This window comes from Schistocerca nitens, chromosome 7 (genome assembly GCF_023898315.1).
Source record: "Schistocerca nitens isolate TAMUIC-IGC-003100 chromosome 7, iqSchNite1.1, whole genome shotgun sequence".
Classification (NCBI taxonomy): domain Eukaryota; kingdom Metazoa; phylum Arthropoda; class Insecta; order Orthoptera; family Acrididae; genus Schistocerca; species Schistocerca nitens.
Window position 1 is genome coordinate 120,418,292 of NC_064620.1, and position 14,045 is coordinate 120,432,336.

General features: G+C 39.2%; 1 protein-coding gene across 1 annotated transcript in view; it reads right to left on the reverse strand.

Annotated features, from left to right (window-relative positions):
* LOC126194810 (out at first protein) overlaps window positions 1-14,045 on the reverse strand; it is an 85,116-nt gene that overhangs the window by 43,042 nt on the left and 28,029 nt on the right. Inside the window, exon 4 of the mRNA XM_049933124.1 lies at window positions 10,822-11,005. Coding sequence (XP_049789081.1) covers window positions 10,822-11,005 — 184 coding nt within the window. The remainder of the gene's footprint in view (window positions 1-10,821; window positions 11,006-14,045) is intronic.

Sequence of the window (14,045 nt, forward strand, 5' to 3'; positions counted from 1 at the left end):
TTCTTCTATCATATCATCTGACATGTCCTCTCCCTCGTAGTGGCCCTCAGTGTACTCTTTCCACATATTTGCTCTCTCCTCTGCATTTAACAGTGGAATTCCCATTGCATTCTTAATTTTCCCACTCTTGCGTTTAATTTCACTGTTCTAACTTTATGTGCTGAATCATTTCTTCCAACAATAATTTCTTTTCTGATTTCTTCATATTTTCCATGTAGAACTTTCGCCTTAGCTTCCCAGCACTTCATATTTATTTCATTCCTAAGTGACTTGTATCTGTATTTCTAAATATCCCCAAATATTTTTGCACTTCATTCTTTTGTCTATCAGCTGAAGAATTTCTTCTGCTACCAGTTGAAGTATTTCTTCTGCTATCCAAGGTTTCTTTGCAGTTACCTTCCTTGTACTTACATTTTCCTTTACAGCGTTTGTGATTGCCCTTTTTAGAGATGTCTATTCCTCTTCTACTGAACTGCCTACTGAACTATTCATTACCGCAGTATCAGAGAACTTCAAGTGTATCTCTTCATTCCTCAGTACTTTCACATTCCATTTCCTTGCACATTGATTCTTCCTGAATAGTCTCTTAAACTTCAGCCTACTCTTCACCTCTACTAAATTGTGATCTGAGTCTATATCTGTTCTAGGTGCGCCTTACAATCTAATATTTGATTTTGGAATCTCTACCTGATCATGATGTAATCTAACTTAAATCTTCCCACCATCTCTTGTGATTCTTGAACAGAGTATTTGCTATTAGCATCTGAAATTTATTGCAGAACTCAATTAGTCTTTCTTCTCTTTCATTCCTACTACCAGGCCCATATTCTCCCGTAACCCTTTCTTCTTCTCTTTTCCTACAATTGCATTCCCATCCTACAAGGCTATTAGATTTTCATCTTCCTTTATGTACTGAATTACCCCTTCAATATCCTCATATGCTTTCTCTATCTCCTCATCTTTGGCTTTTGACATCAGTATGTATACCTGTACTACTTTTGTCAGTGGTAGTTTGCTGTCGATTCTGATTAGAACAACCCTGCCACTGAACTGTTCAGGTAACACACTCTCTGCCTCATCCTCCTATTGATAACAAATACTACTCCCATAGTACAATTCTCTGCTGCTGTTGATGTTACCCTACACTCGCCTGACCATAAATCCTTGTCTTCCTTCCACTTCACTTCTCTTCACTTCAATGATTCCCACTAATCTAGATTGAGCCCTACCACATTCAAACATCTGACATTCCACACAGTGACTCATAGGACATTATCATTTTGCTATTTAATCCATTTTTTTTTCCCCATAGCCACCTCTCTCTTGGCAGTCCCCTCACAGAGATCTGAATAGGGGACGATTCAGGGATCATTTGCCAATGGAGAGATCATGACACTTTTTCAGCTACAGGCCACAAGTCCTGTGGGTACACACTATGTGTCTTTAATGCACTGGTTTCCATTACCTTCTGCATCCTCACGCCATTGATCACTGCTGATTTTTCAGCCTTTCAGGGAAGTTTCCCACCACAAAGCCAAGAGAGTGCCCTGAACCTCTCTCTGCTCCTTTGTCCTCTATGACAAGGCTGTTGGCAGAATGGGGGTGACTTCTTATCCCGGCAGTCAGCAGCCACCATTGCTCCTGATTTTTATTCAAAATTTAAAAAGTGGCTGGGTTCAAACCTGTGAATGAGGCCTTTTGATTACTAATAAAATGCGCTACCTCTAGACCATAAAGCTAGGCCTATAGAGAGTGCAAAATTCATTATTGCAAGCTCCCCATTGGCAATAAAAAACTGGCAACTGGCAATCCACACTTCCATGTAAATTTTATTGTATCTTCTAAACACACTACGGCGAGGTTCAGAATTGTATAGACAACATAAACTCGTGCACACCTCACTTACTACAGCAGTGTGTATACGCCATACCAAGTGTTGCCAGTAAGGAGAAAGTCCCGGTTAAAAAACGCGGTAATGTATGGTATGGTATGGTATGCTTTGCTATCTCTGGTGTTCACGTTTTACAGTTACCTATATTGTGACATAACATTCCAGCCCGAGATGCTGGAGGTGGTGGTCACGTGTGCGTGAGGTGTGCTTGCTTCTGCATATGAATGGTGTGTGTTTCTCTTTTGCTAATGAAGGCTGTGGCCACAACCTCTGTGTGTCTTAATTGTGTTTGTCTGCAGCTTAATGTCTTCTAAATGTGTGAATTCCTAAGGGACCAAACTGCTGAGGTCATCTGTCTCTAGACTTTCATGGTTCTCTAGACTTGCGCACTACTTAAACTAACTTACGCTAAGAACAACACACACATACCCATGTCCGATGGAGGGCTCGAACCTCCGGCAGGAGGGGCCATGCAATCCATGACATGACGCCTCAAACTGCACAGCCACTCTGCGCGGCTAATTTATCTTCTTTACGGTAAGTAGCAATCTATCTTTTCAACACTATTGTAACTACACATACATTATTTCTAATTTTGTGAAGTTATCATGATGGGAAAGAGAAAAACAAACATTCAGTGTTTTTTAAGCATAATACATCCACTGAAATATGTGCAGCTGGTGACTAAAGTGGGAAAGACAATGTGAATGTTCCTCATGAGCAGCAAAAACAAATTGCAGTTTGTGAGACGTAATCAGCCAGTAGTAACAGTGTTTAACTTACATCATCTTCCTATTCTACTAAAAGGAAAGATGATATTGTCACACCACCACTCTCAACCAAAAGGAAATTTAATAGACTAGTTAAGCCATTTTGACTGGCTAATGTATAATGACACAACAAAGCTTGCATTTTGTAAATTATGTGAACAGATGCAAGCTAGTAACATTGACCAAACTGCTGAGGTCATCGGTCTAGACTTTCATCGTTCTCTAGACTTATGCACTACTTGAACTAACTGATGCTAAGAACAACACACACATACCCACGTCCGATGGAGGGCTCGAAAAATGTTGGTTGTGTAAAGGTAAAGAAACAATCCACAGAAACATCAATGGCAGATGCATTAAAAAACTTACAGTCAAATGTTTTCTCACCTTACATATTTGTTTAATGTAGTACATTACATTGCTGAGCCACGAGAAGCCATTTAAAGACTTTGTGCACCGTCTGCATTTGGCACGAAAATAGTCACTGTGATAGCACAGTATGGCAATGAAAAACTGTGCAGAGAATTCATTCATTTTACAGTGGACACACTGAAGCATCACCTCATACACAAATTGGAAAACTGTAAATACACCAGTCTTCTAATTGAGGGTTCCAATAATCAATCTGCAATTGTTCATGCACATGTGTATGTAAGCTATTAGGTCTACAACTTTTCTTCCGCCGTTTTGCAATAGACAGCAGTAGCAGCAAGTAGGGTTCGGGTGGTTGATCATAGGTGTAATACAATAAGTTTAGGCATCTGTAAACATAATGCTATACAAATATTAGTCGATCTGTGATGGCATCATAATGTTATTCTCGATTAAGTATGTCAACTTATATACCCATTTCTCGCCATTTACGGGAAGTTTTAATTTTCTGCTTTAACATGAAGAAATCTGCAGCTGTGGCTCTTAAAATGTTGGGTAAGTCCAATGGTGAGGGAATTATTAGTGGAAGAATGTGCAGAGAATGTTTTCAACACCTTAAGAATGGTGATTTTGATGTCTAAGATTGGCATGGCGGTGCAAGACAGAACGTTTTCGTAGCTACTGAAACAGACAAAGACAGTCACAGGACATCATTATCAAAAGCAATTGATGCGTTTGAGCCCAGCACTGAAACACAAATACAGCAAAAGACATGTAAAGGTAATTTTACAGCAGGTTGCAAAACCCCCATGTCGCAAAACCTGTCAAAATATACATGGAAACGTTGAAATGAGAAGTCCTATTCCTCCCACCGTATTCTCCATACACTGCTCTCTCTGACTACCACCTTTTTCGATCAGTGGCATACAGTCTGGCTGACCAGCACTTCCGATCATATGAACAAGTGCAAAATTGAATCGATTCATGGATCCCAACAAAAGACGCCCTGTTCTTCCGTCACGGGATTCATATGCTATCTGAAAGATGGGAGAATGTAGTGGCCAGCGATGGGTAATACTATGAATCATAATTTTTTTGGTAAGTTTTTCGCAATAAAGCCACGAACTTCGAGAAAAAACGGCGGAAGCAAAGTTGTAGACCTAGTACCTTAATACAAAAGGTGGCCACATCAAGGAGGACATTTTAGGTGTAACAGAGCTACCAGACTCCAGTTCCACTGGTTATTTCACAGCTTTAACAGATTTAAGATCATAGGCCCAAGTGAATACAGAGAAAAATGTTATAGGTTTAGGTACTGATGGTGCTGCAAATATGGTTAGACACAAATCATGATTAGCTGTGCAAATGGAAGCTCTTTTCCTAAAACTGATAAGCATTATTATCTCGTACACCGCTTGCCGTGTTAGATCCCCATAGGACATATGAACATCTCAAAGCATTTTACTTGGTTGTTAGAACTACTGTCAAATTCTATCACAGATCAACAAAACAGTACAAGTTCTAGGAGGAGAAATTTGTAAACTGAGTGATATTCACACCATCAGGTGGCTAGTAAGCAAAGAGAGAGAGTACCATTCAAGCTCTCCTGCAACCACAGAAACAAGATGTGACCCACCTTGAACAGGTAGCCCACTGAAATGAGAATGACACTGCTAAAGCCAAAGGTTTGCTGAAAAGTATAAAGAAATTTAAATTTGTTATGCTTCTCTACCTTCTCTTGTACTTCTACTGGAAACAGACCATTAAGTATAAGGAACTGCTTACTTGGTCCCTGAAAATGAAAACTGAACACTGCATATCAGTTTTGGAGGACTTCCACTCTACTGTTGGGCCAAGCGAACAAAGGTTTTTGGAACAGGTAGAAAATTTCAGGAAAAATTAATAATGTTCGGCTGACAAACATTTAGACTTGGGAGCAAGAATACCAGACTGTAACAAGTAACTTAATAAAAAATGCAAAGGAGTACATCACACAAAGGTTGCAATCTGCCTCATCAGATGGTTATTACCTCTCTGTATGTTTTTAACACCTTAGGCTAGCCTCATCACGACAAAATTCTTTAATATTGAAATGAAGAAATAAAAAAGGTCTTCATGTATTTGACTCAAATTCTCTTTGAGGATGAAGTGAATGTTCTGCTATGTGAGTGGGCAGAATACAAACTTTTGTTTCCCTCACTGATGTTGAATCACACTCTTAGACGATTTACAATCAAATTTTTCCGCAAGATTCCCCAATCTGCTTCAGGTTCTCAGATTTTATGCTGTTCTACTTGTGAGCACAGTTTCATGTGAGTGAGGTTTCAGCTGTCACAACAGACTAAAAACTGAATACAGGGCTTGGCTGACAACAGATACACTTGAGAATTTGCTGCTGCTATCTATAAATGACCCTTCTCTGTCCGAGTTTGACTCAAGAGCTGCCATTGATAAGTGAAACTTCTCTGACCAAAGACAATGATACACAAAAATGAAGTGTTAAACCACTAGACTATAGTACTGGTATGTCTTAATGTTTGCCATGATTATGTTGAACCTTAGTATTCTATTAAACAATATGATGCTGTTCGAACAGTTTGTCTGTCAAACTCCATAAAGAGAAATTGAGGGGGGATTATTTTTTCATATTCAGATAAAGGGGTTGCGGCAGCAAAGTTGTTAGACTGGTTAGTGACTTCAGAACTGAAATTGTGCATCCTGGGCCTATATCATGTATGTCAATCCACTAAAAGATTTTGGAACATGTTTTATATTTTAAAAAAAGATGTAAAATATTACATGAATTCGGAGAAGATACATAGACTAAGTTGAAGATATGTGGAAGAATTTATGGAACAATGATTAGAACTTTAACTGCCAACTCTATTACATGGAAGCAGATCACAGGTCCTGAATAAAAGACAAGGAAAACAAATACAAGGAACAGAAATGAGATTCCTTAGAGTGGTGGAGGGATGTAAAAGAACAGATACAATACAAAATGAAGATATCTGAAAGGGGTTGAGAATTTGGAGTGTGGAAGGAAAACCCAATGAAAACAAAAAGAAATGGAATGAATATTTATATAGAATGGATCCAGAGGGACTAGCATGTCAGGTAAAGAACTTTAAACCAAAATGGCGGACCAAGAAAACGATGGGAAATGTAACAGGCCACAATTGACATAGCACAGAAGTGAAGAAGAAGAAGAAGAAGTAGTAGTAGTTTTATGATTGTGTATTGTTATCTTATTGGAGACCAAAAAAATCTTATCTGCAGAAATAATAATGGACTCCTTCGATGGCAACCTTGTGAAACCTAGCTTGCTCTGTTCGATCATGAGGCCAAATGGCAATGTAAACAGACACTCAAGCTGATGCCATGTTCCTTGAATTATGAAAAGTATTGAATGCAGTTATGCCTGGTCACCTACTGAACAAAATACTAGCAAACAGAATATTCAAGGAACACAGATGTTGACACATGTGACTATTACAGAGCCATCAGTTTAATATGTCACAGTTGCAAAGTACTGAAAAGAATTATTTAAAGATGAATGGAAAAACTCATAGAAGCAGACTTGGAGGAAATCAACATTGGTCCTGAAGAAATGTAGGAATATGTGAGGCAATACCGACCCTACGACTTATCGTAGAACACAGACTGAAGAAAGATGAACTTACATTTGTAGATTTAGATGAAGCATTTGACAATGTTGACTGGAATAAATCGTTAAAATTGTGGAGGTGTCAGGAGTAAAATACTGGTACAGAAACCAGATAGCAGTTACACAATTCAAGGGGGGCATGAAAGGGAAACAATGGCTAAGCAGCAAGCGAGACAAGGTTATAGCCTATCCCCAATGTTAGTCAAACTTTATAGAGAGAAAAAATAAAAAAAATAAACTTTTCAGTTTGCCAAAGGCATTGCAATTCTGTCAGACAGCAAAGGACGTGGAAGAGCAGTTGAATGGAATGGACAGTGTCTTGAAAAGATGTTATAAAATAAACAAACAAAAGTAAAATAGGGGTAACTGAATGTAAGCAAGGGTAATGGAGTGTAATTGAATTAGTAAGGACCATGGACCTTGCCGTTGGTGGGGAGGCTTGCGTGCCTCAGCGATACAGATGGCCGTACCGTAGGTGCAACCACAACGGAGGGGTATCTGTTGAGAGGCCAGACAAACATGTGGTTCCTGAAGAGGGGCAGCAGCCTTTTCAGTAGTTGCAGGGGCAACAGTCTGGATGATTGACTGATCTGGCCTTGTAACATTAACCAAAACGGCCTTGCTGTGCTGGTACTGCGAACGGCTGAAAGCAAGGGGAAACTACAGCCGTAATTTTTCCCGAGGACATGCAGCTTTACATGCAGCTTTACTGTATGATTAAATGATGATGGCGTCCTCTTGGGTAAAATATTCCGGAGGTAAAATAGTCCCCCATTCGGATCTCCGGGCGGGGACTACTCAAGAGGACGTCGTTATCAGGAGAAAGAAAACTGGCAATCTACGGATCGGAGCGTGGAATGTCAGATCCCTTAATTGGGCAGGTAGGTTAGAAAATTTAAAAAGGGAAATGGATAGGTTAAAGTTAGATATAGTGGGAATTAGTGAAGTTCGGTGGCAGGAGGAACAAGACTTTTGGTCAGGTGATTACAGGGTTATAAATACAAAATCAAATAGAGGTAATGCAGGAGTAGGTTTAATAATGAATAAAAAAATAGGAGTGCGGGTTAGCTACTACAAACAGCATAGTGAACGCATTATTGTGGCCAAGATAGACACAAATCCCATGCCTACTACAGTAGTACAAGTTTATATGCCAACTAGCTCTGCAGATGATGAAGAAATTGATGAAATGTATGACGAGATAAAAGGAATTATTCAGGTAGTGAAGGGAGACGAAAATTTAATAGTCATGGGTGACTGGAATTCGTCAGTAGGAAAAGGGAGAGAAGGAAACGTAGTAGGTGAATATGGATTGGGGGGAAGAAATGAAAGAGGAAGCCGCCTTGTAGAATTTTGCACAGAGCATAACTTAATCATAGCTAACACTTGGTTCAAGAATCATAAAAGAAGGTTGTATACCTGGAAGAATCCTGGAGATACTAAAAGGTATCAGATAGATTATATAATGGTAAGACAGAGATTTAGGAACCAGGTTTTAAATTGTAAGACATTTCCAGGGGCAGATGTGGATTCTGACCACAATCTATTGGTTATGAACTGCAGATTGAAACTGAAGAAACTGCAAAAAGGTGGGAATTTAAGGAGATGGGACCTGGATAAACTGAAAGAACCAGAGGTTGTAGAGAGTTTCAGGGAGAGCATAAGGGAACAATTGACAGGAATGGGGGAAAGAAATACAGTAGAAGAAGAATGGGTAGCTTTGAGGGATGAAGTAGTGAAGGCAGCAGAGGATCAAGTAGGTAAAAAGACGAGGGCTAATAGAAATCCTTGGGTAACAGAAGAAATATTGAATTTAATTGATGAAAGGAGAAAATACAAAAATGCAGTAAATGAAGCAGGCAAAAGGGAATACAAACGTCTCAAAAATGAGATCGACAGAAAGTGCAAAATGGCTAAGCAGGGATGGCTAGAGGACAAATGTAAGGATGTAGAGGCTTGTCTCACTAGGGGTAAGATAGATACTGCCTACAGGAAAATTAAAGAGACCTTTGGAGAGAAGAGAACCACTTGTATGAATATCAAGAGCTCAGATGGCAACCCAGTTCTAAGCAAAGAAGGGAAGGCAGAAAGGTGGAAGGAGTATATAGAGGGTTTATACAAGGGTGATGTACTTGAGGACAATATTATGGAAATGGAAGAGGATGTAGATGAAGATGAAATGGGAGATAAGATACTGCATGAAGAGTTTGACAGAGCACTGAAAGACCTGAGTCGAAACAAGGCCCCGGGAGTAGACAACATTCCATTAGAACTACTGATGGCCTTGGGAGAGCCAGTCATGACAAAACTCTACCATCTGGTGAGCAAGATGTATGAGACAGGCGAAATACCCACAGACTTCAAGAAGAATATAATAATTCCAATCCCAAAGAAGGCAGGTGTTGACAGATGTGAAAATTACCGAACTATCAGTTTAATAAGTCACAGCTGCAAAATACTAACGCGAATTCTTTACAGACGAATGGAAAAACTGGTAGAAGCGGACCTCGGGGAAGATCAGTTTGGATTCCGTAGAAATGTTGGAACACGAGAGGCAATACTAACCTTACGACTTATCTTAGAAGAAAGATTAAGAAAAGGCAAACCTACATTTCTAGCGTTTGTAGACTTAGAGAAAGCTTTTGACAACGTTAACTGGAATACTCTCTTTCAAATTCTGAAGGTGGCAGGGGTAAAATACAGGGAGCGAAAGGCTATTTACAATTTGTACAGAAACCAGATGGCACTTATAAGAGTCGAGGGGCATGAAAGGGAAGCAGTGGTTGGGAAAGGAGTGAGACAGGGTTGTAGCCTCTCCCCGATGTTATTCAATCTGTATATTGAGCAAGCAGTAAAGGAAACAAAAGAAAAATTCGGAGTAGGTATTAAAATTCATGGAGAAGAAGTAAAAACTTTGAGGTTCGCCGATGACATTGTAATTCTGTCAGAGACAGCAAAGGACTTAGAAGAGCAGTTGAACGGAATGGACAGTGTCTTGAAAGGAGGATATAAGATGAATATCAACAAAAGCAAAACGAGGATAATGGAATGTAGTCAAATTAAATCGGGTGATGCTGAGGGGATTAGATTAGGAAATGAGACACTTAAAGTAGTAAAGGAGTTTTGCTATTTAGGGAGTAAAATAACCGATGATGGTCGAAGTAGAGAGGATATAAAATGTAGACTGGCAATGGCAAGGAAATCGTTTCTGAAGAAGAGAAATTTGTTAACATCGAGTATTGATTTAAGTGTCAGGAAGTCGTTTCTAAAAATATTTGTATGGAGTGTAGCCATGTATGGAAGTGAAACATGGACGATAACCCGTTTGGACAAGAAGAGAATAGAAGCTTTCGAAATGTGGTGCTACAGAAGAATGCTGAAGATAAGGTGGGTAGATCACGTAACTAATGAGGAGGTATTGAATAGGATTGGGGAGAAGAGAAGTTTGTGGCACAACTTGACTAGAAGAAGGGATCGGTTGGTAGGACATGTTTTAAGGCATCAAGGGATCACAAATTTAGCATTGGAGGGCAGCGTGGAGGGTAAAAATCGTAGAGGGATACCAAGAGATCAATACACTAAGCAGATTCAGAAGGATGTAGGTTGCAGTAGGTACTGGGAGATGAAGAAGCTTGCACAGGATAGAGTAACATGGAGAGCTGCATCAAACCAGTCTCAGGACTGAAGACCACAACAACAACAAGGTGATGTTGACAGAAACAGATTAGAAAGCGAGACACTAAGAGTAGAACACAAGTTTTGCTATTTGCGAGAAAAAATAAATGACGCTAGTCAAGTAGAGGGATATAAAATTCATACAGGCAATGGCAAGAAAAGTGTTTCTGAAAAAGAGAAATTTTATTACAAATTTTGTATGAAGCCTTTTTCTGAAGGTATTTCAAGGGTAATCTTGTACTGAACTGAAACATACAGAAGACAATCTACATCTAAATCTATACTTCAAAAGTTACACGCATTGCTCAATCCAAGTGGTAAAGAACCTAGGGGCATGCCTCAATTTCCCCGATGTCCCTCCATTTTATATCACTCTTAAATTTTTTTTATAATGCACAAACATCCTGAAAAAGCAGTTAGTAACAAAGCTTGATATGTATACTGACCTGGACGTGCTGCCCATAGTTGCAAATCTTGTTCTCTGGTGTATGTAGCATCAGATGCTTCTCCACACACAGCTGCAATATGATGTGATATGGCACCACTCTTGTTCACATCAACAATCAAATCCATTGTGAAATTCTCGCGTCCCCTGTCTTCTTCTGGTGTCCTTACAGTGCCTGGATTCTTCTGCAAATTAAGAATATTGCAAGTATATGGACATAAGAAAAAGAAAACTGTGGTTGATGTGAGCAAGCCATTTAACAAGTTTTTTTAAAAATAACGTTATGGACTGGAGCTATGACTGATAATGCTCTTCCCATAAAAACCTTTTGAATCACAAGAAACTACTATTGCATACATGGTTAATGAAAGTTTGGGGAAAGCTCTTAAGAATGAAAATGTTGTAGGATTACAGGAGATTACTCACTGAAAAGCAGAAGTGTTGCGTTGTCAACTGCCACACAAGAAAGAAAGAAAACATGGTAGCTTTCAGAGTTATCCTTTGACGAGCTAGCATAAAGAGCAACTTCCCAAAAATAATACCAGAATAGCCGCCTTAATGTTTTTGCTTCACTACGTAAGAAATATTAAGGAATATTTTACAAGTAAACTTGCATTAACACTGAAGCACTCACTGGAGTCAAGGGAAAGAGTTGGTCGGATTTCCATCTTTACCACTGTCTTACCACAAATAACAATTACAAAAAGATGCTGAAATTGTTTCTTAAGAAGGTTTGATAATTAATAATAGGACAATGGGGTACCAGACAGAGGGGGTTGGAGGAGGAGGTAGATGGAACACTGCACACAGAATAATTTACGCAAATCTACACTTTCGCAGCGAATCTCAATGAAGTCTTCTCGGGTTATCACCTGAGTTAAGATGTCAATCTGTGGCAATGTTTCAAGAAGTTTCCTACTTGTCATCATCAGGCAAAGTGTCAGGTTCGTGTCCTGTCCAGGTCTTTATAGCCACTGGGCCACAAGATCCTCTGCCTTGTCTGTGCTGGCAGCACCAATCGTGCAACTCCAGAACAGGTTTCAGAGCCCATGGTGGGGACAGTCACGGCCGGCGGTGTTTGGGGTCTCTGTGCTGGCAGGTTTGTGTGTCACATCCTGGTGGGGGCCGCCTATTCAATCTGCTGCCTTCACCAGTTTCGCATCAGAGCGTTCCATGTGGTGCTAAGTTGGAAACTGCTATCTCGATTGAAAAGGTTATCACAGACTCTTATCTCCACAGAATATTTTACATGTCATTCTTTCAATTTCACCTTTGTGATATAAATGTAAAATTGTTGAATATATTTTGTGAAACTAAATTCTTAGCACACAAAGGTCCTACATAGTTAGAGCAGATTGTAAAAATATCAGTGACTGAAGCTAAAATTTGACTTCACTTCAGATAACACATCCAACTGAAAAATTCACTATGTTGTATAATACTAAACTTTGATCAACTGAAAGAGATTCAGTGTTGATCTAAATTAGCATGGACACATTTGGAAAAACCACTAATCAGCTTTTGACACAATCTCACTTCAACTGCAGACATTAATCACACATCTTACATACACAGTACCTTTTACTGAAAGTTTTACACTGTACAAAGGAGGAAGAAAAAAGTGGAAGAAAGTCCACAAACATTCTCAAGAAACATCTCTGCAGGTGAAAAATATCAAAATAGCTAAGACATCCATAAAGTAAATTACAAGAAACTATATAATTAAATAGAAAGTGACTTTCCAGGCAATATGGTTTCAAAACATATTGTCATAACTATCTTTGCAATCAATAGCATAGAGGACACACAGCTCAGCAGCTGACAACACACAACCACCAGGGCTTTTACATCAAATGGTGCTGTCAATTTCCCTTTGGACACAAACTAGGCGACTGTGGCGTCAATATCAAATTGGCAGAGCATGGTAAACACATACATATTACAGATTGCAGGCCATGAATCTTGGCAGCTTCTTGTGTAGATTACTTTTTAAAGCCATCATTATTCAACACTGGGGAAACTAATGATGTAGAGAGCATCAAAAGAGCACAGGGAAATTCCCATTACAAACATTTACTGGTAGGACTTGTAGAGGGGAGTGAGTACATAATACTTTGAACAGGAACCAATGTCTAGAAACATACTGTTTCCATTCTACAATGGTTTCAATTCAGATGTTTAACTCATCCACTTCTGCTTGAGGAACTGGATTTGGCATGACGCAATACAATTATTAGGTAATAATTTGAAAGGAAACATAACGACACATCCATTAAAAACTTAAACACATTTGTTTAAAATAGTGCTGATGCATTACAATATCAGGTGACCATCTGACATCGCATACCATCCTATCTACCCTGTCACATATGAGAACAGGCAATGCAGAGACTTTTCTATGTCCTTCGGCAAACGTGGACATGTTACACATCTGAATTGAAACTGTGGTAGAACGGAAATGCTGTTTCCAGACATGGGTTCCCATTCAAAATATTATGTACTCACTCCCCTTTACAAGTCCTGGAAATTTGCAATGGGAATGTCTGAACATCCCGTACATCTGCATTGTCTGCTTAAGTGCTGCCGTCATCAATCCAAAGGATGGTTCAAGCGCAACAGTGATTTACTAAAACAGTCCTTTTGCAGGTGGTATAACATTGTGTTCCTTATAACTTTGAAGAGACTTAACAATCTAGACATGATCTATAGCTTTATGTGGACTCCAAACAACAGCGTGATCCCGTATTTTTCATATTAACAAACATCGCTAGAGAAATCGTAAGTGATAAATGAAACGGGGGAAAAAAATTCAAGGACTAACTTGCAATTGAGCCCTGGGCCTTTGGATACACAGTCCAGCACACAACCTCTGACCTAGTGAGACATACTTTTGTTTCATTATTGGTCAATAAATATGACTTTTCTGACTAAAACGTCCATACTGTGTGTGTTCATCAACGCATGTGTAGATTTTAAATGCCTTGTACATTTGGTACCTAAATTTTCGCTCTTGTGATCACTGATTTGCCCAGAATTAACACAAATTGTGGTGTAATTACTGCTGTTCAAGACTAGCAAGCATTTCAGTAAGAGACGTTGATCCATTACTGGCTGCTATCAAACTTCATATACAGGATGAAAAATATTTAAACCGACAAAATCTCGGATGTTGTAGGGGACATCAAAACAAATATTTTTTTCCATAATGTCATTTTTTCGTATGAG